The sequence below is a fragment of the Amblyomma americanum genome, chromosome 5 (genome assembly GCF_052857255.1).
Source record: "Amblyomma americanum isolate KBUSLIRL-KWMA chromosome 5, ASM5285725v1, whole genome shotgun sequence".
Taxonomy (NCBI): Eukaryota; Metazoa; Arthropoda; class Arachnida; order Ixodida; family Ixodidae; genus Amblyomma; species Amblyomma americanum.
In genome coordinates, this window is record NC_135501.1 from 86,385,667 (window position 1) to 86,413,179 (window position 27,513).

Genomic DNA, 27,513 nt, shown 5'->3' on the forward strand with positions numbered 1-27,513 from the left:
GTGCGACCATTTGGGGGCCCACAGTCTGCGCAAAATGCACCTCTCCGGGCAAGATAATGGGTCTCCTCTCGGGGGTATATATAAGCCAAGCCAAGTATCACGCTTGTTGGAGCAATTCCTGTTTGCTGACGTCCCTTTCCTTCGGCATTTCCTGTGTGGCACACGAGCTTTCCTGTGACCTTCCATTGTCATAAACTTCTCTTTGAAAACTCGTTTTCTCTGGCAATGTCTCTCTCCTGATGCTTATAACCAGTTCTGTCATTACTTCTGCCGGTTACAACATTGATCAGTATTATCCGCTGAATCCAACTAGTACACCTTTTTTTAAGTCGAGCCGAAGGGAATATATTTCAATGTACAAATTGTACATCATTAGTGTATTTTTAATTTAGTGTAATGTATCTACTGTATATTTTTAGTGTAGTTTTAATGCATTTAATGTATATTTTGTATATTTTTAATGTATTAACTGTATATTTTTACTCTATTTTTAATGTATTTACTGTATATTATTAGTATATGTTTAACATATAAGAAACACACTTAGTGCACATAAAATGCATTTTTGCCGCATTTCAAAGATTTTTCAAAATATTACTTATAGCATACTTAGAAAGCATTCGTATTGCAATTTACGCATAGGGGCAAAAAAAACAAAATTCTTATGAAATTAATACACCGCAGCGGTGGCCAAGTGGTTGAGCATCCGCCTCTCAAGCAGGAGGTGCGGGGTTAGATCCGCCGGATACCCACCGGTGATACAATGGGTACAAGCTTTCACCTGGCCTGGTGCTCGGCTTATTTAGGGTGAAATGCTTGGGACATGGGTCTTTGACCCCACCCTGAGTGATCGGGAATACCTTGTGTCATGGTGCTCTTTGGCCACAGATGCCCCTGCGGCATAAAAATCCATCAACGTCAAACTACTACAATGTTTTCGAAATACATTTTAGTGCAGCATTTTTTGCTAAGGGATTGCTGGATCAGTTTTAATGAAAACTAATTTTTGAAACTTTCCAGTGTGATTAAAAAATGAACGAGAAAAATGACCTGTCACTGCAGTGTAAACATACACCACTACCGGAACAGCCCGCCTAAAGTCCGCTTAGGAGAAAGCGTGTTTAGATGACAGCGGAATGCGGACACCTTTTGATTAGAACATACCGCGGAGCCTATGCCGTCGACCCCGGATCAAATTAAATGTACAGGCACTGCTGCAAAAGCCCGCCACGATGCCAAAGTGTGCAGCCCTGTCCGACGAGAGTCAATTGACATCTGAATTAATAATCGCCGCTTTCGAACGGCGGTGCCAGTCAAAGCCGGGAAAGGTCGAGTTTTGTACTAGAGGATGTAAACACGTACGCTCTCTGCTCGCGTGGTTGAAAATACGGCACTAAATATGTCTTATAGCTAACAGTGCTGCTGCGCGCTCATATCACTGACCTAGAAAATGTTTGGAAAAACCAAAAAAGAGGGCAAATAGAGCTACGAAGCTAGAAGACACAACGTCTCAGATCTCATAGGCACATCGTGGAATGCAGGCGTGGGGTTTGTTTGCAAAAAAAACGCAAAGAAACCCAACTGTAGTCGTAGACAAACTACTTTTCAAACCCTTCAAAAAACGAAGCATCGTTTGACATTCTGTCATACGGCGGTACGAGGGTGATGTAAAGGGGACCTGAGTTACTATATCCAGTGAGACAGGTGCACGACACACTCAATTAGCTACGTCAGCCTTCCATCCCTGGCCACTTCAAAAGAGCAGATTTCACCTAAAATCTGCCTAAAATACCGCAGCTTTTGTGAACAACGGAATCGGCCCAAGGCTCTTCTGTAAAGTGTCTGCTGTTTTCCCTAGCAATTCCAGATGGCTGTGGCAGAAGACGACATTGTCATCACCGGCTTCGCAGCTCGATTTCCCCAAGCGGACAGCTTAGCGGAGTTCAAGGAAAAACTCTACGCGGGTGTCGACTTCGTCACGGATGATGAAACACGCTGGCCTCGAGGTATGTGCTCCATATGCACTGACGTACCCTCTCCTATTCGGTCTGCCCAAGAAGAAAGCACACTCGTGTGGACGACATAACTAGCAACGCTAATCGCACACTCGCTTACTTACAACGCCGTTTTTTTTTTGTGGCGCCAACTAAAAATAAACTTCTAGTCTACAAAACTCTAGTCAGGCATAAACTTGAATACACATCATCAGTATGGGACCCTCACTTTAACTCGCTAATTGCAAAGATCAAATCCATTCAATATCGGGGCCTTCAAGTCATATTTTCTATCATCGAACCGCAAGTGTAACTCAAATGAAGTCAAATATAAATTTGCCTGATCTTTCAATTCGTCATACAATTGCACATGTATATCGTTTTCACAAAATCTACCACAAAATCAATCCCTCATATCACAGATTCGGTAGATATGCCTCCACCATATGTCTCGTCACGAAGCGATGAACAGTTCAAGGTTGAGACGCCCAGCAGTCGCACCAACCTGCATTTCGCATCTTTCATGCACAAGACATCTAAACAATGGAGGCGCCTTCCCGCTTCCATCGCCTTCATTACAGGCGCCTATCTGTTTAAGAATGCCGTTAGAAATGCATAACGTGGTGATGCTGTACTTACCCTGTTCTTGTTATTTTCTTTTACCCACTCCTCTCTGTAGTGCTTCAGTCTGGAGAGCAAAGAAATAAATAAATGCGAGCAGAAAGCAAAAGATAAATGTTCGCGTTTTGCATGCACAAGTGTGACATTTAGTAGTCGAGCACAGCTTTAATATGTCTACTTAACAACGCTCCCCTTGAAGACTAATATTCTATCCTGACCGCAGGCTAAAACACAGAAGTAATGGATAAGTTATCGTGTAACTAAAGAAGGAACTCAGCGGATTGTCTTGCCATATGCACTTGAATTGAGCTTAAAACTTCAGGGCTTATATGTGCACCCTAGGCCACTGCGAGGATTAAGGAAAGCACGAGACGCTTCTGGCTGAGAGTCTGCTCTATTTATTTTTAGCATCCTCCAAAACAACAGAGACTTTAATCTGAAACTAACTAGAAACAAAGTTGTTATTGTATGAATTTGCTGTTAGGAGCGCATGAGGTTCGAAAAAAACTAGAACAGTTCCAAGTATCTTCATTCACTCTTTACTACACAGCAAGAAAACATTTCAACGCCTCACATAAGCTCGCATTGCCCCTATTTTCTGTTCTCATGCCTTCTTTCCTCTCCGAAAAAATTGCAGTAGTTTTTGAAACTCACCTTCGTGTTCTAGGACTTGCTACCCGCGGTCAGTTAGGTCGGCCCATTGATAACAAGTGCCTCTATTTCACGTCTGTATAGGGCGGTTTATTGGCACGTTGAGGGGCTGTAATAGGTCTTCAAGCGGCTGACGTGAACGACGGCGCGGCCACGGCGGCGATGACCCGAAAAAGGTGTCCCTGGTTTGATGATGTAGTTCGCAGTCGGCGTACGCTCTAAGATACGGTAAGGACCGATGTGCTTGGCCGAAAATTTGGATGGAGCCAGAGCAGAGAGGCAGACCAATGAGCCAGTGGAGAAGTGAACAGCGCGCGTGTCCTGATCGGAGCCATGTTTGCGGAGGCCTTAACGTTCGGCGGTGAAGGAGGCAGCCAAATGGCGGCACTGCTCAGCATGGTGGGTAATGTCAGAAAGGGAAGTGCATTACGAGCTGTCGGGATTGTAGGAAAGGATTTTATCAAACAGGCTCGCACCCGAATAAAAGAAAGAATACGCACGCAAAAGCCAGTGCTTTCTTGAGATGCGGTGTTATATGCATAGGTTACGAAAGGAAGAACCTGATCCCAATTAGAGCTGTCGGAGCGAATGTACATGGCGATCATGTCCCCAAGAGTCCGGCTGAAGCGTTCGCTGAGGCCGTTGGTTTGGGGGTGGTAAGCAGTAGTGATGCGATTGACTGTGCGGCACGCATCGATAAGCCCGTGAACAACTTCAGACAAGAAAACGCGGCCGCGGTCACTGAGAAGTTCTTGAGGAGCGCTGTGACGCAGGACAAAGTCATGAATAAGGAAGAAGGCGACGTCGGGAGCAGTAGCCGCAAGTAGGGCAGCGGTCTCAGCATGCCGAGTGAGGTGGTCCACGGCGACTATGATCCATCGATTCCCAGCGGTCGTTAAGGGAAGCGGCCCATACAGGTCGATGCCCACACGATCGAAAGGGCGAGCCGGGCAAGGTAATGGCTGTAACGGGGCAGTCATGGGGCGAGCTGTCGACTTCCGCTGCTCACAGGCAATGCAGGAGCGAACGTAGCGACGAACGAAGTTGTACATGCCTTGCCAATAGTACCTCTGTCGTAGTCGCTCGTATGTTTTCAGCGAGCCAGCATGAGCGCTCTCAGGGTCGGCATGGTGGTGGTCAGAAATCTCAGACCGGATATGTCGGGGAACCACAAGAAGCACTTTCGGCCGTCTGGACGATAGTTGGGGCGGTACAGAAGATCGTCGCGGAGGGCAAAATGGGAAGCTTGGCGACGAAGGGCCCGAGGGAAGCAGGCCGTAGAGCCTCCATGGAGGATATCGAGCAAGGATGAAATTCATGGATCTTGGCGTTGTTAAAGGGGCATGTCCATGGTAGTGAGCGCTGCGAGTAGAGAATCGGATATCGGCGAAGAGGGCGCAGGATAGAGCAGTGGCGAGCGGTGGAAAACGTAGGGCTGGCGACCGAGCGCGTGGTCAGGAGAGGTCCCCTGAGGTGGTGGTCCGAAAAGAGGGCGAAAGGTGCGGTCTGTATTGGGGTAGTCCGGCAGATGGTGCCCAGTACCTCGACAGAGGCGCGCGACTCGGCCTGGAAGACCACAGGCGGAACAATAGGTCCGTTGTCAGCTGTGCGCCAAGGGTTGTAGGTAGCGGGCCTGAGGCGGTGTCGGGTAGCAAAAGGCGCAGGCACCACTGGAGGAACGTGTGCATAAGCCTGCGGTCGCGGTGGTCGTGTGACAGCTTCGGCATACGTGAGAGGCACGGGTGAGGGGGCAGGCGGCACGGCAACTCGAGAACCGTAGCTCAACGGGGCGGCAACAGGGGTGGGCTGAGAAGTCCGACCTGGGGAGCCAAGGGAGCCGGTTGCTTAAACTAGGAAGTGCATCGGCGGCCTCCTGCGTGATGGCGTTCCGGATCCCAGGACTGAGGACGGGCGGTGGCGGGTGTTGGCGAGATAGGAGCGAGAGCTGCCGGGTGACCTCGTCCTGTACGAAGTGTTTGATGTTAACGAGTAAGTCGTGGTTGATGGCCAGGCCGGAAATGGAGTCGGATGGCGGGGGAGGGCGACGAGCGCAAAGGCGTTGCTTGCGCATTTTGTCCAAACTTTGGCACACGGTATACACCGAGGCAATGGAGGTGGGACTCTTCGCCAACAACATCTGAAAAGCATCGTCGCCGATGCCTTTCATGATGTGCTTGATCTTGTCAGCCTCAGACATAGCCGTATAAACACGCTTGCAGAGGTCAATTACATCTTCAATGTAGCTGGTGAACGTCTCGTCCTGGAGCTTGCGCGACGCTCCTCCGAACAGCCTGAGCTTACCCGAGCCACTCCGAGGCTTCACACAAGAATCTTGGTTGTGTTTGACCCCATTAAGTAGTGCTTTCGCCATTAAAGTAAAGACCGATTAGCTTACTGTCCATCACGTACAAAGTATTTCCTAAGTCAGTCGCCAATGTTCGACTCTTGGCCACCAAAGGACCAGTCTGGCCTTCGTAAACGATGCGCAAAGATACACCATATTCACACTAACAGTCAGTTGACAGAGAAATTTGAAGAATATAACCTGCCTCTAATATAGCCCTGACAGATTACGAGAAAACATTTGACGTAGTAAATGTCCCAGGAGTCATGTACGAATTGGGGTACCAAGGTGCAGAAGAGGCATATATATAAGTACTGAAAGAAAATTTACAGTGGCTGCGCAGCCGCTATAGTCACCAACAGAAGAATTAGTGACATTATAATAAAAAAAAGGACGTAAGGCAAAGAGGCACAATTTGTCCAGTGATATTCATCGCATGTTTGCATGACGTATTCACTGGCCTGGATTATGAAGAGCTGGGGAGAAGAGATAAATGAGAATACCTTGTAATCTGGAAATCGCCTATGACATGCCGCGCTAAATAAGAAAAGAGACGGTTTGCAAAGCATTATCAATGACCTATACAGGCAAAGCAGAGCTCTAGGTCTAGAAATTATTATGCAGTAAACTAAAGCAATGTTCAATAGTCTCAGAACGAAAGAGCACTTTGTATTAGGTAATGGAGCGTTGGAAGAAGCAAGGTAATGCGTCTAAGTCAGGCAGGTAGTGACTGCTGATCAAGAAGCTGCCAGTGAAATTACCAGAATACAAAGAATGGGATGGAGTACATTTGTCAGGACCGCAGATGATGACATGCAGTTTGCCCGTATCCCTCTAGAGAAAAGTTTATCATATCTTTGTATGATGAAGAAACAGGAATGAAGGGGAATGAAGAGCGTCTAACTTTCTTTGATGACAACTCTGCAAGCTTTGGGGAAAAAAACGGTAGGTGTAACGTTAACATACTGAAAGAGAGAAGAGTGCAGGCTAAGGCAATCGCCGGAGTCCCTTTCTTTGTTAAGAGATAACTTATTTACCCCGTCTCTGACACCGCCCTTATGTAGGAGTGGCAGAGACACAATCACTTAAGTCAGTGACTCAGGCGGAGCAACTGCCGACGGGTCTCTTTAAGGGTAATCCCGCCTCTACATTTACACCGGCGCCACCACAGTGCGTCAGGGCACAAACACGTGCTATTGACATCCTAGACAAAATAAGAGAGAAAAATCGACATTGGGCAGGGCATACAATGCGAAGGCCGTTAAGGGTAACGGAATGGATACCGAGGGAAGGGAAGCATAGCAGGGGGCGGCAGAAAGTTGGCGGGCTGAGGAGATTATGAAGTTTGCGTGACCAGGTGGCCGCAGCTACTACAGGACAGACTTAATTATAATATGGGAGAGGCCTTCGAGTCCAGTGAGACTGATGATAATGATAGTAGTGCTGATGCCGACTGTCAGTAATGCATGATTACAGAATCAGAGTTCTTGATTTTTAATTTTTTTTCCTTAAATCTCCTTCTCTTCTTTTTTTTGTGACAGACCCAGCTTTGAGAACTGAGCCTGCAAGCTAGACAACTTGTAGGGTGTTAGATCTGGCGTCATACGCGGGCACTCTCAATGATAAAGATGCTACGGAAGGAAATGCAATAATTGGATACAGCCCAAGAACGAAGCAGATGCCCCTCAAAGGAGGCCCTCAGCCAATGGCGTCCGCCGATTTTCATTACGCCGCGGTTAATCCGAATAAGCCTTGGTTTCTCCCCTTTCGTCTGCAACGAACTGCGACTTCACGCTAGGAGGTCCAAAGGGATCGAGCAAGTGGGCGAGGGGAAGATGCGATCGAGAGGGACAATCGGTCAATGCCATTCGCGGGGGCTCCTTACAGGGGCATAACTACAAAACGCGCTTGCAATACTTAACCCAGGGAAGCCTCTGCGTGTCATAGAAAGCTACACAGGATTGACGCCGCAGGAGTGAACTGCTCGCTTGCTACGAAACGGGACATTTAGATAGCCACACGTGCCGCTTTGAGAAAATCTGAGAAACCCGTGAACTGAGCCTTATGCAAGCGTAAAACCTAGTCCATGCTGAGTAAAAGCGTGTGGCTGGCAGTAATTGTCACCTGCCAAAGAATGTGCTACTCCAGTCCAGCAGCGTATATAACAACGACAACCTACTTTTATAAAACAATACGTAGGCTGCTTTTGGTTCTGAATTACTTGCACTAGGCGTCTTCCCCATCCATTTACCTGCTTCTTGATTGTTTCTGGTCGAAATGTCATATGTGACTTTGGAATGAAGTTCTGTATGGTGTTTTTGTCACGGCAACAAAACAGACACAAACATGCCTACTTCTTTCCTACCGCAAAGGCGCCTGATCTGATAAACATCATTCTGCTGCCGCTGCCGCTGTCGCTCAGTGCCTATGGCGCTTGGCTGCTGACCCGAAAGACGACGGTTCCATCCCAACCGCAGCGGTCGCATTTCGATGGAGGCGAAATTCTAGAGGCCCGTGTGCTGTGCGACGTCAGTGCACGTTAAATAACCCCAGGTGGTCGAAATTATCCGCTGCCCTCCACTACGGCAAATCTCATAGCCTGAGTCGCTTTGCTACGCTAAGCCCCGAAAAATCAAATAAAACCAAACATCATCGCATCCTTTTAGCGGTCTCTAGTGTCAGAAATCGTATACCAGTACTGTAGCTGTCCCTGACACTTGTGATTGGGGTTTCAAGTTGTCCTTTCTTCTGTAGCACGCTAATAAACACAGCACTGCAGAAACAAGTCCGGATTTTGGATGGTTTATTAAGGAAGCCTCGTGACGTGGTGCACAAATTTCAAAGAAGAGGATAACGATATGCTTCTCAGCATACTACTCGCAAAGAAGGCTTTATGACGTTTTAAAACCTGTTTTGATGATAAAAAGGATATTCTTAGATGGGGTTAACAACCAAGACTTCAAGACAACCGGTGAAGATGATGTAACCGTAAGCTAAGAACAGTGCCCTAATGAAACGCTTTATCTGTAATTGATGGAGTCACTCTCGGTATAGGTGTAGTAAGTGCGTGCCTGAATAACGTGGCACTTCTGGCAACGAATACATCTGTACACTTGGTCTGAAGCCGGAAGTTAAATATGAACCTACCTGCTTGCACGCCTGAGGTAGGCCTGTCTGTCTATCTGTCTCAATCTGTACCTATTGTCTCGACCTGTAAGTGGTTTTCTGCGCGGACAATATTGAAAAGGACAAATATGATGGTTTACAGTAGCAAAATGCCTTTTTCTGACTGTGCCCCTGTGGATTGAAGGTCACCTGGGCCTGCCGGAGCGCATGGGCAAGATCCGAGACCTGTCCCTATTCGACGCGGAGTTCTTTGGCGTGCCCCCGAAGCAGGCACATATGATGGACCCACAGATGCGGCTCCTGCTCGAGACATCACACGAGGCCATTGTAGACGCCGGCTATGACCCGGTGACACTGCGGGGCCGCAAGGTGGGGGTTTTCATTGGTTCCTACAACTGTGAATCGGGCGAGGCATTCAACTTCAACGTGGACAACATCGATGGATACAGCATGATCGGCAGCTCGCAAGCTATGTTCGCCAATCGAATAGCGAACTCATTCGACTTCCACGGTATGAACATATTTCATGCTCACAGTGTCTTCCATTCGATAACACTGTGCCGCGGTATCTTAGTTTTTGATGGACCATTTCTAACTTACCTTCATAGATTTTTTACGCCTAAAAAGTCTATGCAGGCACCAAGAAAAGCTGTTAGGTTTGCCTTGCGTAGCGTGAACTGAAAATTGTGCACATGCATGTAATCACATGTATAACACGCGCCACATGATCGTCTATTAGATGGTTGAGTTATATGATTGTGCCTTGCACTGTTTACTTTTAATTTTTGCTTCAGCGCAATTGTGGTAGTTCGGTTTCCTGAGTATTTAATGGTAAAAAACTCCTAAAGCATTAAAAGTATATAATGTGCCGGCTGCGGTGTAGACTCCGTATCGATTTGATTGGCCTTTCGACTGACCGAGAAACCTGCGCGTAAATTGCCAGAGGCCACCCAGAGTTTTCGACTAAACGGCACATCTCTTTTCGCCATTCCATTCTCCAGCCATGACTCTTATATATCGTGTGTGGAGCTAATGCCAGTGAATCCGGTTGTCAACGCACCACAGATTTTTATACAGGTGCAGTGACTTAACTGCACGCAGTGCAAACGCGGTATTCCTTAGATACTGTGGTATTTTTGCCTCTCGTCGCCCGTATTAGGGATATGGAATCAATGCTACGTCAAAAATTCGCCTGACGGTTACTCATGTTTCTACGCGAGTTTCAGCGGAAGCCTCCTTGGTACAAATGCAGGCGGCAGTATTTAGTAGCATTGCTTAAGGGTGTGTGGTTAGCGGGTGTAGGGTAATGTACTAGGGCTAAGGGTATGGGGCTGGCGTGTGACAAGTGTTCGATATTGTGTCACGCGTGGTTCCTCAAACATGCACCTAGCCTATACGTGCGGACATACACGCACGCCTAGAGAAGCGAGGAAGCCGGAGAACGACAGGGTAAAGAGAGAGGAGCCAGACAGAAAGGGAAGAAAAGGCGCAGACTGCATAAGACACCGACGGCTACGAATACGACATGAACTCGGCGAACATGCCATGCAGAGCTGTCGCTATATTACCTTGAAATAAAACTAGCATTGCTTCAGCCGATCAGTAGGAAAGCACATTGGTAGGAGCACCTGTAAGCCACGAAGGGTCTTTGGATAAAGCGTGTAAGAGGGGCAACTAGATAATGCGTTCTGGCGTGTATGAAGTAGTAACATGTGTTGTAGATGTGTACTCATGGTATTGAATAAAAAAAATCAAATATAAATATGCTAGTTAGGCGTCAGGAATTGCACGGAAAGAAAAATCGGCTTTATAGTTCTTCACTGTAGTGAACCAAAAGGTGTTTATGTGTATGAGTGCGTAGTGGCGTAGCCTGTCGTGCCGATAGGGGTTGGCGATTGGTGATCGGTAATTGTGACTGGATTGGTATTCGGTATGTTCATCGGTAACTGTGATTGTAATCGATGACTGCGATTGGTAATGTGATTGTGGATTGATTATTGTTGCGAAATTAGAAAGAATAGGAACAAAAACAGCAAAAAAGGAGGAAGAGGAGCTGTCACTTAAGGCCAGGGTTCAGCATCCTCCTAATTTTTTGTGTGTTGTGCAGAGCTGGATTCATCCTGTGAAATACACCAACTAGCTGAGAGACAAGTTTTATTGGTGTTCGAAGGTTTTTACAAAGCATCTCAGGCGTTCGATATTGCAATATCATAACACGAGAATTTATCCAACATGCAAGAGAGGTACCGTCCGACAACCGACTCCTTTTTTTTCGACGTTGCAGGTGACAATAGAAACTCGAAATAATATGACAATAGTGCGTGCGCAGACTTTGTCAGGTTTTGTCATAGGACTCGCTATAATGTCCAGTTTTTGACAAATCCTGTTGACTGCTTTCTTTAAACAAAAGAAAAGGCTCTCGGGTTACGGTATGAATTGTAAATTGCCTGAAAAAGAGGGGCAGAGCGTAAACTTTTACTGCAAAATGGAAGACAGGAGCGGATTGTGGGTGTGGCCTTCAGTCCAAGACTCCAGTAGCTTCCGCCGACGCTTTGGCGATGGCAACTAGCGCCTCCTGGTCTCCAAGGGTGCGGCTGGCCACAGTCACCTCTCACTGCCTCAGCGCCGCGTTAAACGCGCCTCTAAATGGCTTGGTTTAGCTGTGCATGACCGTGTTATGTGTGTGAATATAGGAATATCACCGCACCAGAGACATGTACCTGCGTATAACGTTGCGTGAATGCAGTGTTCATGGGGGAGATTGGGGAAAGTGAGTGTTGGGATGTGTCGTAGCTGGTAGGAGCCCGCCAGGGAAAGTTGCTTATGTGGCAGAGGGCAGAGACGCTGATTTAGGCGGAGGGTCTCTAGGCGAGTAGAAAAATGGGGTGAGAGTCCGTTTGCCCTGCTCGGCAGGTATATTCTCGAGCTGGGGCATCGGTCGGCCCTAATATTGCCATCGAGGCCTGCATGTCTTAGGACCAAGGTGATGACGTGATCATGTTGGAGGTGAAGGCCCGAAACGCAGAGCCGTGCGTGGGATAGGCTGTGTAGGCTGTGCTCGTGTAGGCTGTGCAGGTGGCTTGGGAAATTGTGAAGGCTGTGGTGTTGCGCTTCACTCATTTTGATGGCGATGGCTATAGCGATGGCTTCTGCGCCCGTACGCCCCGGAGCCGTGAAAGACGCTAAGAAATACGGGGTGCCGGGGTGATTGACAGCTGCGCAAGCATTTCTGTGGGGGTGCGACTACGAAGCCGCATCCAAACACATGGCCGTGGTGCCTTGGCTGTATTGCCTACGGAGGCAGCGAAGACTGTCCTGACGGCAGAGGGCATGGCACTCATAGTTCAAGAGTGTGGAATGCTGTTTGCCGCGAATGATTTAAAAACACTGATACCTACGCACGTAATTTCAAAAAGTCTGGCGGGAAGCGACAACCGTATGTTAAAACCAGGTATGATAAGAGAATGAAGAGTTTGTTCTGACAAAAATATTTTGCGGTGTGTCGAGCAGACGACAGTAAGTGCTGTTTCGTCGGCAAATCGCAAAGAAAAATAACGGGCGCCTACGAACACAGGCAAAATATTTGAAATATTTAAGGACAAATTTGAGTGCACTAAGCTGCACTCCTGCGAAACGATGAATCCTATCGGAGCGACGCCTGTTGGGCCAGAATTGAGATCAGTGAAAACAGGCGGACCACCAAAACCGCCCAGGTCAAACAAAAGTGAAACTATATTCTTAAAAATTATATATAATTTATCATCCGCTACAGAAAAAACCAGAGGGACAACTAATTGCATTGTGTGTTTTGCGATGCGATAGGATAAGCTGCGGCCGATGCCCTTATCGGAAGTGACGTCGCCTTGCCCCCATTTAGTGGGCATTCCAAAGACTGATGACGTCAGTTCCCTCCCGCCAATGAGGCAATAGAAATATTCGGGTCTGGTGATGCCACTTCCTTAAAGCCAGTCAGGCAAATCAGCTTCCGACTGCACATTTCCTTTCTGATGAGGCTTTTAATTATATCGTTGTAAGAAACACGCATGCAATCATCACTTGTGATGCCACTAAACTGCGTTCAGCACTGAGTCGACATTTTGCTTCTATACCGATCGGTTTTGCCATCGTGTCTTTGAATTATATCTCTCTGTCGCTTTTCATTCCACTGTTGCATGGAACACTTGAATGGAATTAGAGTGGGGAGTGGTTAGTGGATGGAAGCTTTCTGTGCGGTGGAGGTAGGTGGATCGGGATGGGTGGGCGGGTGGAAGCTCAGAGGTAGGAAATGCGAGCCCACCAACTCCCATCGGGCAGCTGGGGCCGCTGGGGCTTCAACACACACACACGCACGCACGCACAAACTCTCACCCACATACCCACACACCCACACGCACGTACACAACCACACGCGCGCGCACACACTCACCCACACACACACCCACACATGCAAGCACACACGCACACCCACACACACGCACACGCACACACTCACCCACAAACACTCACACACACACGCGCGCGCGCACACACACCCACCTACACGCATGCACACACACACCCACCTACACACACACACGCGCACCTACCCACCCACACGCACGCGCACCCACACACACATGCGCGCGTACAAACTCACGCACACACACACACACCCACCCACGCACACACCCACACACATTCACGCACACATTCAACCACACACACACCCACACACACACGCACACACTCATCCACACACACACACCCACACATACACAAACGCACACGCGCACACCCAACCACCCACACACACGCGCACCACCACCTGCACATGCATGTACACACACACGTGCACACCCACCCACCCACACATGCACACACACACACGCACACACACACACACATCCACTCACACACATACGCGCGCACACCCACCCACACACACGCACGCACGCACACACAACGCGCGCGTGCACACAATCACCCACACCCACGCACACACACACACATCCACTCACACACACGCGCGCTCACACACTCACCCACACACACGCACGCACACACACACACACACACACACGCGCACACCCACCCACACGCACGCACATCCACCCACACGTGCACGCACACACACACACACCCACACACACGCGCGCGCGCGCCCACAATCACCCACACACACACACGCACACACACTCACACACACACACACACACACATGCAAGCGCACACGCACACCTACACACACGCACACGCACACACTCACCCACACACACTCACACACACACGCGCGCGCGCACACACACCCACCTACACGCATGCACACACACACCCACCTACACACACACACGCGCACCTACCCACCCACACGCACGCGCACCCACACACACACGCGCGCGTACAAACTCACGCACACACACACACACCCACCCACGCACATTCACGCACACATTCAACCACACACACACCCACACACACACGCACACACTCATCCACACACACACACCCACACATACACAAACGCACACGCGCACACCCAACCACCCGCACACACACACGCACCACCACCTGCACATGCATGTACACACACACGTGCACACCCACCCACCCACACATGCACACACACACACGCACACACACACATCCACTCACACACATACGCGCGCACACCCACCCACACACACGCACGCACGCACACACAACGCGCGCGTGCACACAATCACCCACACCCACGCACACACACACACACATCCACTCACACACACGCGCGTTCACACACTCACCCACACACACGCACGCACGCACGCACACACACACACGCGCACACCCACCCACACGCACGCACATCCACCCACACGTGCACGCACACACACCCACACACACGCGCGCGGGCGCCCACAATCACCCACACACACACACGCACACACACTCACACACACACACACACACGCACACCCACCCACACATGCACGCACGCGCACCCACCTACCCACACGCACGCACACGCACGCACATACCCCCGCCCACACGCACACGGCGCTTTCGACAAAAGAGGACTATACGTCTTGCGCTACAAAAGAAATCGTTTATTCCTAAATAACTTGTAACGTAGAATAGCACAAGTCACGTTCTATTTTTATCGTACATTCTTAACGAAAAGTGCACAGTACCTTCTGCAACGCTGCATGAGCTGGTTCGCAGCGCCGCCCAGCCGTGCGTGGAATGAAGGCGCCGAAGCACTCGAGCGTTTTCGGCTGAGCGCTTCGGGCGTGCGCAGTTGCACTCCTGCTCGCCAGCTCAGCGGAGTCGGTGCGCTGTCTCTCTCTACTAGAATTCTTTAGTTGCAGCTTCCGGTGTATAACGGATTTAATGTGCTCCACGCACAGCTTTGCGTGCGCTGCTTTAATTAGTTCCGGAAAAGTTCTTCACACCAACATGTATGTCTAGGAAGTTTACATCGTTGGCAATGCTGTTGCCATGGTTGTCATAAGCAGAGTTTGGTTTGGTTTATGGGGGTTTAACGTCCCAAAGCGAGTCAGGCTGTGAGAGACGCCGTAGTGAAGGGCTCCGGGAATTTTGACCACCTTGGGTTCTTTAACGTACACTGACATCGCACAGTACACGGACTTCTAGAATTTCGCCTCCATCGAAATTCGACCGCCGCGGCCGGGAACATAAGCAGAGTATATCAAAAATAAAAACTGGGATTAAATGACGTGCAATAATTTTTGTAAAAGTAGGTTTGTTCATGAAGCTCAGTTCGTAGATGTTGAGAAAATTGTGTTGTCTGTGTTCAGGCGATCTCGATGGAGGGGGTAGGTGGTATTCTCAGGAAGAACGCGAAAGTGTTTATTCACTTCCTTTGCTCTAACTTTATTGCACAAAAATAAGGCAGCTGTTGTTGAGTTTTGATCATTCGGATCACATCTCGCTGCAAGATATTTTCTAGCCCCCCGTAAAGATTTTGATCGCAAAAAGAACTGCTTCTACAGAAGCCTCTGATTTTGCCGTAGGCCTTGGACGATCCTTGAAAGAAAGTGGAAAATGAATGCGTATTCTTTTATGCACTTCGATTTTGCCGCACTTCTTTAAAGAAGCTGGCTGAGTGAGGAAGCGATATTGTTACGAAGAAGACGAAGAAGCAGTCAGTGGCGTCGATCAGAGCGCTCCCGCTAGGCCCGCAGCTATTAAATCATATTTCATCTGTCATCATCTCCTCCTCTTCTTTGGCCTGCCACCCCGTGTCACTTGTTGTGAGATGCTGGATGAAATCATCATCCTGGTAAATGGAGCATCCACGCCCTCTGCTCTCCTTGGTTTTCGACCGAGGCCACTTGAACTCCGCCCCCCAGCTCAACCCCAGCTTGACTTGATAAGATCCGACCACCTGCTTTACCCTCACCGCAAGACATGACGACCCGGAGCAGACGCGCTATACCACGATCCTTACTTACCCGACGACAAGAATCAAGGCAGCGTCCCATAAACCTTGGCCTTTAGCTTTGGGCGACCGACCGCTGGAACCGGAGCTCCGGGGGCAACCGTTCATCAGGAAGGAAGGAAGGAAGGAAGGAAGGAAGGAAGGAAGGAAGGAAGGAAGGAAGGAAGGAAGGAAGGAAGGAAGGAAGGAAGGAAGGAAGGAAGGAAGGAACGAACGAACGAACGTACGAACGAACGAACGAACGAACGAACGAAGGAAGGAAGGAAGGAAGGAAGGAAGGAAGGAAGGAAGGAAGGAAGGAAGGAAGGAAGGAAGGAAGGAAGGAAGGAAGGAAGGAAGGAAGGAAGGAAGGAAGGAAGGAAGGAAGGCCTTAGACGTTGCTGGCACATACCTACTACGGGGGAGTGGCCAAGACACAGGCGGTTAATTGCTGGATACAGGAATGTTTTGACGGGAAAAGGAGTGGTAATAGTATGTAGTCTTATAGATTGGAAGACGGAAGGACAAGGGTCCTGTTAACTTGCAGATCGAAGACGGGACAATGGCTTAATGTGCATAATAGTATACAATGCCTGTAATGTTTCAATGTCGTACTGACTGAGAGCGGGAAAAAGAAATTAGAATGGGAGACGCTGCATTTCTTGAAGAAAATTTTGCACAGCAAAGCGCACACTCCTGTCGCTTCGTCCAAGCAAAGATGCGCCAATGGAAAGAACAACCGCGGAGGACACAGGCAAGCCCAGTTGATGAAATGAAATTTGCAGAAGACGTTTCCACAAATGAGAGAAGCGGTTCCCGAACAGCAGGTAATGATCTATTGTCTCAGGTTCGGCACAAAAAGGACACAGTGGGAAAGCCGTCAGGCCAGATTTGTGGAGGTAGAAATTTAGAAGGGGAACCCGGCAACGCAAGCGCGTGAAAGAGACCTCTAGTTTGAGTGAGCGCCAGTCTGCTGCTCCAAGGATGCAGAACATACTGATATTCGAGAGATGATTAAAAGCCGAGGCAGCAAATTCCTGAAATATTGTGTAGCTGCGAAACCTCACCGCAGCTGTATATGCACACGTTGGCAGGACAGCAACAATTGGGCCGCAGAGAGAGGCTCTTGCTAAGGAATCTGCAACCTCATTTAAGTAAAAGCCCATGTGATCTGGTACCCAAAGCAACCTTACCGAATTTAGATGGAGCGGAATCAGGAACTTAAAGATGCGTTATGTCCGAGACTCAGTGTGTGAGGATAATGAAGAGCAAATGGACAGAGAGTCTGTCAGAACCACGACCTGGGAAACGGTAGTTTCTAATTTTCGTAAGGCTAAGATTACTGCTAATAATTCAGCCAGGAAAGTTGCAGTGAAGTCAGAAAGACGGAGAGAAAAGACCAATCCAGTGAAGGCGAAAAATTTCCAACGCCTGCCTTTTCGCGTTCCTGCGAGGCATCGGTAGCAATAAGAACATGAGAGGGAAAGGATCTTAGGTGCTCCTGCAACAGACCCTGAAGAAGCGGGAAGGGAGGCAGCTTTGCATTCGATGGAAAAATGTCATCGAATTCAATCTCGACAGATGGTGAGCTGTTATACATTTTGCGGACATCTGTGAAATGAATATTTATGAGATCAAGGAGGGACTGCACGTAACATATCTGCACTAACAAAGGCGGAAGGTTGACTAAGAAATATTATAATGGAAGAGTGAAGAGGTGAGTCGCCCAATTTAAAAAAAAATGTTTGACTTGTTAAAAGGCGAAACCTAGCTGATAACGATTGGATTCGCGCCTCAAGGTGCTCAGCAGCATTGGCGACATATTTTGGAAGCCCCAGACAAAGGCGCAACGCCTCACGCTCCAAGAGCACAAGAGGGCGAAGTTTATAGGCAGGAGCTCCTGAGAATTAAACGCACCCGAACTCCAAAATTTAACGGACGTAAATTTTATAAATCATCAGAAGTGTATGCCTTCTCATGCCTAACCTAGCACTACAAAGCCTGCGCAGGATGCCAATGGCCCGAACTCCTTTTGCAGGAACTTGCTCAATGTGTGGCCGCCAGGATAGAGTCGTATATTACTCCGAGATACTTCACCGTGTGAACTTGAGGTAATATGTTATTTCTATAGACCAGGCCGATATTAACAGGAACAGAAGCCGGAAATACTAACAATGCGCATTTCTTCACATTGAGGGGCAGATGAGTTCTTCCTGACCACTTGTCAAGAGCATTGAGGTAATTTTGCAGGGTTCGATAAAGAGTGCGAATGTCACCTGCTGATGCAAAAAATGCAATATCGTCGGCGTACACAGAAGTTTTCAAATTTTGAATGCATGTAATTGAGCTTAGAAAAATGTTAAAAAGAACAGGTGAGCGAAACTGGTCCATGCGGTACACATCTTGTCTGTGGAAATCTCCTTGAGCAAACACCAATTTTGCAGCAGTAAAATTCTCTATTTTCCATAAAAACAGAAATCCAGGCTACAAAATAGCTTGGGAAGTTCAGTTCCTGTAATCTTAGTAACAGAGTTGAGTGCTCAACGCTGTCGTATGCTTTACTGGCATCCAAGGTGACAAGCGCAGCGAACTGTTTTCTTTTGCGAGCTAACTTAATACGACTCTCGGGGTTAGTATGAGCACACCAAATTGAACAACCCGGCCTGTAGCCAATTTGACATGGATTCAAGAGAGCATTTTTAGAAATGAATGACATGACACGGCTGAGAAGGACTCTTTCCACCAATTTCACTAGGTTCGATGTTGATGAAATAGGGTTTGTGTTATCTAAAGTTAAGCCCTCCCCTTGGTTTTTAAGCAATGGAACTATTTCAGCAAGACGCAAGGACCTTTAAAAGAATGGTTAACTAGAGCCAACAGCTCTGCTGGAGATTCATTGAACAAAATTTTGATCATAGATCAAAATAGATCATAGACCGTTCATCAGATCATCTCATTCATCGTGGAGAAAAGTCTTTCATCTTCTTCTACTCTTTCTTACCATGCTCACCGTCAACTCATCCTTCAGAGCTCAACTAATCAGGCGAGACAATCACTCGGTGGCCCTGGGTAATGTTACGAAGAAGACTGTGAAGAAGTGAGACGTGGCGCGGAATTTGAGTGCTTGCGCTAAGCCAGCAGCCATTAAAATAATAGTTATTCTGTCCTAATGTCATCCTGTTGCTCGGCTTGCCACCCCGCACCAATATTACTTAAATCATTATTGTATGCTATGCTGTCAGTCTAGTTTGTGTCTCCTAACTGCGGTCTAATGCTTGGCAGCTTCCGCGAAACGTTAGAATGAGGAAAAGAAGTGTCTACGCATTCTTCGACCTGCTACCGAGAATGAGGGTTCAATAGTCGCAACTTCATAGCAGATGCAGACGTACTTCTTATGCGTCTTCATTCCAGCTTGCTTTATTTTTCTTTAAAGCATTAAAGAAATAAGATACAAGGACGATGCCATCCGTGCTGAAACTTATTAATAAGCCATGCATACAGTATGAATCAAATACAGACTTTTTGTGATGTAGGATATAATCAGATGTGCTTTCCTTGTCCTTTGGAGAGCCTCTGAGTGTGTGTTTTTCATCACTTCCGCATGATTAGCGTGCCGTGATAAGGAGCCTGTATGTATTGCAATGTTTTATTGTGGTTTTTGTATGGTCCATACATTCCGTACTTTTATTGTGCGTCATGCGCTAATCACGCCATTTCTATACGGAATTGCAAAGTAGCCACACAGAACACACGCAGATGTATGGTAACCGTCACCCGAAACGTTCCACTGGTCGCAGCGTATATTCGGCCTTCCTACATTTCTTCCAGGACAGAGCATGGCCATAGACACAGTGTGCTCCTCGACGCTGACGGCGCTGAATGAGGCCGTGTTGGCGCTTCGTTCCCGACAGTGCGAGGCGGCCATCGTGGGTGGTAGCTCGGTGTGCCTGAACGCCAGCAAGTCGGTGGGCTTGCTCCGCCTGGGAATACTGTCGCCCGACGGAGCCTGCATGACCTTCGATTCCCGCAGTGAGTTAATCGTCTTCTCCTGGTGATGTCGTAGGCGTGTCGTTATAATCGCACTTAAGATCTATAACAGTAAGCCATATGGGTACATAAAGGGCCTATGATCCCCCATTGCCGACCATGATGCGCTAGTGATCTAGACGGGGCCTCGTCCAGGCTCTGCGCTGGAAAACTGCAGGAGGAACAAGAAAAACTGCGATTTTTCTTATGACAACAGATATCTTGGCGGCAGCGACACGCCTTCAATGTGGCGAAGTGTTCAGAAAGGGACGGGGAGGGGACGCTGACTGGTGCCAGATGCAGTATTTCGTAACGAATATTCTGTGGACACACACATTCTTTCTCGCCACCAACATTCCGGCTGCGCTTCTTACGTCATGTCGCAGAATCAACAAATAGGCACAGAGCAATGGACAGGAAAAAGAACATTTTTTTTTAATTTGTCTCCAGAAGCAGCAGTGTTTCATTCTGCCTGCTCTGCAGAAGTGTAGGAGAGGGCGCAGATTATCACTCAGCGTTGGCCTTTTCAGGCAACGGCTACGTCCGAAGTGAAACTGTGGGGGTATTTTTTCTTCAACGTGCATCGGAGGCTCTTCGAATCTACGCCAAGGTCACCCACATCAAGGTTTACTCGGACGGTTACAGGAGCGAAGGTGGGTGTGTCGCTGGAAGTATGTTTGGTTTATCGGTTTCGGTAAAACGAAAAGTACAGACCTGTGCTCTGACGTTGTATTTGGTATTTAACAGCACGCTGGCCACCGCACTTCGGGGATGTCATGCATATTCGCCGTCGAAGGAAAATGGAAGGCGATTCTGTTGACGAAACAAATTTCTTTGAATCCAAAAAGCGCACTGGCGAAAGATTACCACTGCACTGTGTAATTCACGTAATCACAATTAGGTTGCATTGAGCTATTCAAAAATGCACAGAATGAGGGCGATAATCTGATTTTTTTCGCGAATATTGCCATTCGTTTACATTTGAGAGCACTCTTACCTCAGCAAGACAATTTAAAATGTGTCATGTATCGTGAAGTTTGAATAAAGCACAATACTGGTTTTGCCATAGAGAATGCACATCGCCTCGTTTGTAAAACAAATAACTGATATTTATAAAAGAACTGTCGCTGCTACTATAGAAATATTTTGCCTGAAGCTTGCTTGCACGTTTCATTAGTGCGTTCACCGCTATTGATTTCCCCGACCGACAGTTGCTAGAGATGATCAATTGTTTGCTCTTTGTTGTGGGCCTTTGTTCACATGCGTTGAAGTTTTAAATCTACGGAAGGACATCTCGCATCAAACGTCACACCGTCTAGCTTTGATGCAGCTGTTACTGGTTGTTGTACGGGTTTTCAGGCGCCGTACCAACGAAGTGAGCGCGAGCTATTGGCGAGAAAAGTTGATGCTCTTGCGGTTGACACCTCTGAAGTCTTAGTGTGGCAGGACTTTTGCAAAAAATCCATCATGGCGGAATTGTGCAAACTGTTTGCCGATTTATTCATACTCTCAGCGCGTTCTTGTAATGTACGATGCGCCAATAAAAGAGGCACACCCAAAGGCTTGTTTGAGAAAAAGTAAGCAAGCAGTAAATGCTGAAATAATTTTAAACCTACAGTTAAGTAAATATAGGCTGCGCTGTGTTACCTTACAGAAATTATTCAGGACCTAAACAGGGAAAGCACATATGAGCGCCAGCGCATTGAACACTAAAAATTGCGGCATTATAGTGTCACGAAGTGGTGACTGCAATCCGGAGGGCAGAACGACAGAGAAAATGGCGTGCAAATAAAGCTCTATAGGGCCTGACTTTGGCCCACAATTGACTGAATCACTCGGCGGTGGCGAAGCGACAAGCGTGCTCGGCTATCGGCCGTGCTCGATTTAAAGCTGATAGCGAACTTTCGAGATAAAGCATGCAAAGTTACTACAATATTCTGGAACAACTAGAATCGTCTCCGCCGGGAAGCGATCAATCGAGATAAATCTGGTCGCGCCTTGCATCGCAAACAAAACGATAAAGTGGCGTGCCGGCAGCTTTAGAGAATGAACGAACAAAGCCTACAAAGATTCGCTGCCATAAAACTGACCAAGGCGTGAAAAAGAAAGTTAGCAGTCGTTTTGCATCACTGAAAGCTGCGCCGTGTGTTTTTTCCTCGCATTGTTCTTTTTAGGTGTCCGCATTGCGCATCGATCCAGTATTGCAGTCGATGAGGAACCGATAGTTAATGATATAGAATTCGTATTTACCGGGTGAGTACAAATATTTGTGAAATGCCTTTCCCGATTGCCACCTTCGGAAATAAACTAGCTTGAAAGTGAGACTACGATTGCGAAGATGTGTGTAGAGAAGCATCATGGTCACAGCCCTGCTGTTTAACGTCACTAAAAAAAAAAAAGAGTACATCCGCGTATTCTGCTAGCACACACATACGGAGCGGAGTCTTAGCGGCTACTGAAGAAGCTTGAAAACTCACAGCCAGCCAGAGGCTGAAAAGAAAATGGTAACTTGAATGTTAGGACACTAAATGAGAGGAAAAAGAGCTAGGTGGAGCTACAATAAATGTTTTCCCTAGAACTCGGATCACGGAAACTTGTATCCGCAGCGGTACATGTTTGCAGGATGCCCAAGTGAAAGCTGCCTCTTGGACAGCTTGGCTTGGCCATAGAGATCCAGCCAAGGACTTTTCGGTCCTTGCGTTCATTTTAACATTACATAATGTTTCTATTATTTCTCTTTCTGCATCACAAGCTCCAGTATAAAAGATTCTGTATAGTGTAGCCCTGATGTTCGATGCTCTACGGGCATTTCGCTGGCCAGTGTGTCTGCGACAAGTGACTGGTGTGCGATATTCCAGGATTCACTTGTCCGTCCAACGAGGCTCAGGAACGGCTGCTTAGGGATGTCTACGCCGAGGCTAGGCTAGATCCACGGAAAGTTTCCTACGTGGAGGCACATGGTACGGGAACCCCTACCGGTGACCGGCAGGAAATGAAGGCCATCAGCAACGTGTTCTGCCAGCCCGGGCGCGAAACACCGCTAAAGGTTGGAGCCGTCAAAAGCAACATGGGACATGGTGAACCTGCAGCTGGTAAGGATACTAGAATCACGGCCTACATCTTCATCGCGGGCGCTTGAAGGCAAAAAAAAATGCTTTATGAAGCGATGAAGCGCAGAAGATTCTTCCACGATCTTTGGTAGGGTTATACCCCTGTCACACGGCATTCCTCGAAGTTCTTTCCAGCAAAGGCACCTTTTTTCCCCAAAGGAGCGAAAGCTTAAAGGAGCAGCGACGCAGCTACACGGTGCAGCCCAAAGGTGAAACCGTCGTTGAGGCTCAGCACCCGCTGCTGTGCTCGAACAGGCTGAAGTGGGAAATTCTGCTTACTCGTGGAGCTCAGAGATTTTTTTGTTCTGATTGCTTCCTTAAAAGAACTGCAGAAGCTACTCTCATCAGCAGCGGCAGGTATTGTGCATTGCCTTGGCCACCAGGGGCACTCGGTGTTGCTGCGACACTTTTTACTGTCTTGAAATCTGGAAATAAAATATAAGCACCATTCAAAAAGCAAAGCCGTATGTTTAAAAGATTGTTTCAAACATTGTTGGCTACATCTATTTTTTATTGCTTTTACTTTTTGGCGTTGGATGGCACTGCCATCGCAGGTTCGCGAAGGCCGCGCCTTTGGGCTCCAAAGGTCTCTGACGGGCGCCTTCGCCTCCAAGGCCCTTAGTGACAAAGGTGCAACATTTGTGCCGAGTAGCTGCACTCCTTACGGCTTTGGATATAAGCACCTGATTCTCGAAGGCCTTTGCGGTGCCCGTGTAACAGGGGTATTAGCCGGACTCTTTCGAGCGACCTCTCTCAAGTCGCATGTGTCCTTGCGCCTTCACGCATGATGGTCCCGAGTTCGAAGTCCTGAGCAGGAAGAATTTTCTTTAACTTGGAAGTTTCAGTGAAAGCTGTTAAGCGTTCCCTTATAGGCGTTTGCCTGAGCATAGGTGAATGTCAGTAATTACTCTATTATTACTGGCATTCACCCTACCTCAAGCAAACGCGTACAAGAGAACGCTTAACAGCTTTCACTGAAACTTCCAAGTTAAAGAAAATTTCTTCCTCGTCAGATCCGTTATTTCTCGAATACAAAAAAAAAATTACTCCATTATTAGAAAAATCTGGTCCACCCTGCGGGATTGCCCTTAACATATGACCACTCAAAGATCACCTGAAACGAAAGCTTTGCTAGGCTTCTTTATTAACCGGTGCATGAATACAATCAGTGCGGAAGAAAATACTGTAATGAAAAGCGGAGCAAGGCCGCGACTGGCGCTGAACTGCCGCCTATATCATTTTATTAAGAAAGCCGCACATTTACACGCAGCAAAGCTTTACAACGTTTCCAGATGAGTAAAAACGTAAAATTCTTTAGGCGGTTTTTACGCGAAAAGTGAGAACTTAAATCAGCTCCCATGATTAAAAACGAGGTACGCACGCGCACAAGCTAGTTCTACAGGACCAGTACAGAGCGAAAAACGCCCTCGCATAGAATGCGATTTCTCTAACGGTAGGTAAAGACAGAACAAGATCAGACTCAACTCTTTCTTATAAAATTTTTGCTAGGGCATAAAAGGAACACCTCAAAATCAAAAAGCGGTAAAGATAAGGTCCAGAAACATAGAGCGCTTAGCAAAACGAAAACATGCAAAAGAAGCGAGACCGTTTGCAGCACTCAAAACGATACAAATTGAATCGTAAAACCAGCGCCGTTTGAGTGCGTTAATATTTGGTGTTCGCGGTGTACCCAGGTTGGTTATATCCGAGGCTAACTCGCTAAAGTTGGTTATATCCGAAGTGTACAATTAGGTTCGTTATATCTGATGTGAGCACGCTAAAGTTCGCTATTTCCTAGGTGGCATACTTCAGAGGTAACACACGAAAGTTCGTGATTTCCAAGGTTAACACACGGCCCTTAGTTGCATCTGATGTGGCTAACTTAGTTTTGTTATATCCGAGGCATCACACGAGTTTTTATATGGTGGTGGTGGTAGTGGTTTTATTAAAAATAATAGTAAAAAGGAAGGAAAAGATTTTTGCTAGCCCCGGCATCTGCCATCGAGACTGAAGCACCTGAGCTGGGGCAGCGGAAATAAAGGACAGCAGGCAGAATGGAGAAATGAAATGAAAGAGGTGAGGGGACAGGAATAGAGGGCAGGAGGAGAGTTTTTATATGCGAGGGTGACAACCTCCACGCACCACGCCACTCTTGGCGGCGGTCACTATCTCCCCTTGCCCAGACCCTTCTTATGCTAACGAATTATTAAAAACTGAGGTGAACTAACTAGGATTTTTCTCTCATGCCTCACCATGTTTTATTCAGAGCATATTTTAGTTGAATGTGTGGCATTTTTCCATGATGATTGTGTTTAAGTAAGTTGGCTCGGGTCCGACACATTTTCGCCAGTGAGCGTTGGGTCTCTTTAGAGTAGTGCAGTATGCACTTTTCAATATTCCTGCTGATGGTTAAACTTTGTAAAAATTGTCCAATGCAGCCAATGTAATCAGAGCGTTAAGGAGAGAGACAGTAGCGCACAGCAATGCGTCATCCCGCCAGTAAAGAAGGAGGAAGTAAATAAAGCCTTAGGAGAAATGCAAAAGGAAAAAGCAGCTGGTAAGGATCACGTAACAGAACATCTGTTAAAGGACGGAGGGAAAATTGTGCTAGAAAAACTAGCCACCCTGTATACGCAATGCCTTATGACCTCGACCGTACCAGAAGCTAGGAAGAACGCAAATATTATCTTAAATCATAAGTAAGGAGACACCAAAGACTTGAAAAATTACAGGCCGATCAGCTTACTGTCCGTTGCCTACAAGGTATTTACTAAGGCAATCGCTGATAGAGTCGGGGAAACCTTAGACTTTAATTAACCAAATGATCAGGCAGTCTTTCTTAAAGGATATTCCACAATAGATCATATTCACACTATCAATCAGGTGATAGAGAAATGCGCAGAATATAACCAACCCTTATATATAGCCTTCATTGATTACGAGAAAGCATTCCACTCAGTGAAAACCTCAGCTGTCATACAGGCATTGCGGAATCAGGGTGTAAAACAACCTTGAGTCCAAATACTGGAAGTAATGTATAGAAACTGCAGAGCTACCATAGTCCTCCATTAATACAGCAATAAAATTCCAATAAGGAAGGGTGCCAGGCAAGGAGATATTGCCAATGCTAATGCTAACTCGGCAAAGCTATCTCGCCAATACCGCCTATTCACAGGAGGTATTCAGATCTCTGCATTGGGAACAGTTGGCAATAAGAGTTAATGGAGAATACCTACATAATCCGCGACTCGCTGATGACATTACCTCATTTGGAAAAAAAAATGCGCACTTTAAGACACGGACAGAGGCAGATATGACGACGCAGCGCTGACTTCAACTAGTTCTTTATTGCAGAGTGACACAATATATATAGGAAAGGTGGGCGGGAAAACATGGAAAGCCCCTCCCGTTCCTGTGTGTCCTTTTTGCCATCAATGGACTGTCATCGCGAAGAATGCACATCAACTCACACGTGAAATTTTAGAAGCCGCCTACATCTAAAGCTAGGAGAAGATTGTGTGGGCACACCTTCGATAGCTCTAACAAAACGGGAATTATGATATTTGATCCAGGTTTCGTTGGAGTAATTAGGTAGTCTTCTTCTTTTCCTTAGTAAGCATGGCACATATCCACGCAGGGGGATTGGCCAATTTTAAGTAGATAATCCTAATGAGGTATTTGCGCGGGGAAAGATAGGCGTGAGAAGACAATCAATATTAAAACTGGAAGAGTAAAATGAATTAAATATGAATTACCAGGAATAGAATCGACCATGTTTGGACTTCCGACAAAATTTTGTATACAGCTAACAAGGTAATCAATCAGTTGCACTTATGTAATCATGAAGGTAGCCGCAGACACTGCTTAACGGGAATCCCTTTGCGCTCGCACAGAACGAAAGAATAACTGGAAGAGACAGTGGGAGTCCTAACCTCGTAAGAGGGATCTCCAAATACTTTTTTCTCTTAACTGCGAACCGCCGGCAAGAGAGGAGAAAATGACCTATTGTTTCAACTTGCCCACATGCTACACAAAGGTTTGTCGCAGCGAACCCACATCTGCAATAGTACAAATTTAAGTGAGGGATTCTGCATCGCAGAAGCGTCATTGACACCTCGCAAAGCCTTGATTTACACCACCGGATATTCAATGGGAACATTAAGTGGCTAAAATCCACGGTATTGAGCAATTATTCACTGAGGTTGGCTGAAATATCTTGGAAGCGCACGAAACGTGAAGTTT

General features: G+C 47.3%; 1 protein-coding gene across 1 annotated transcript in view; it reads left to right on the top strand.

Moving 5' to 3' along the window:
- The first annotated feature begins 1,867 nt into the window (after positions 1-1,867).
- LOC144134031 (fatty acid synthase-like) overlaps positions 1,868-27,513 on the top strand; it is a 134,087-nt gene continuing 108,441 nt past the window's right edge. The window contains exons 1-5 of the mRNA XM_077667039.1: positions 1,868-2,006; positions 8,921-9,247; positions 19,964-20,164; positions 20,692-20,814; positions 23,020-23,253. Coding sequence (XP_077523165.1) covers positions 1,868-2,006; positions 8,921-9,247; positions 19,964-20,164; positions 20,692-20,814; positions 23,020-23,253 — 1,024 coding nt within the window. The remainder of the gene's footprint in view (positions 2,007-8,920; positions 9,248-19,963; positions 20,165-20,691; positions 20,815-23,019; positions 23,254-27,513) is intronic.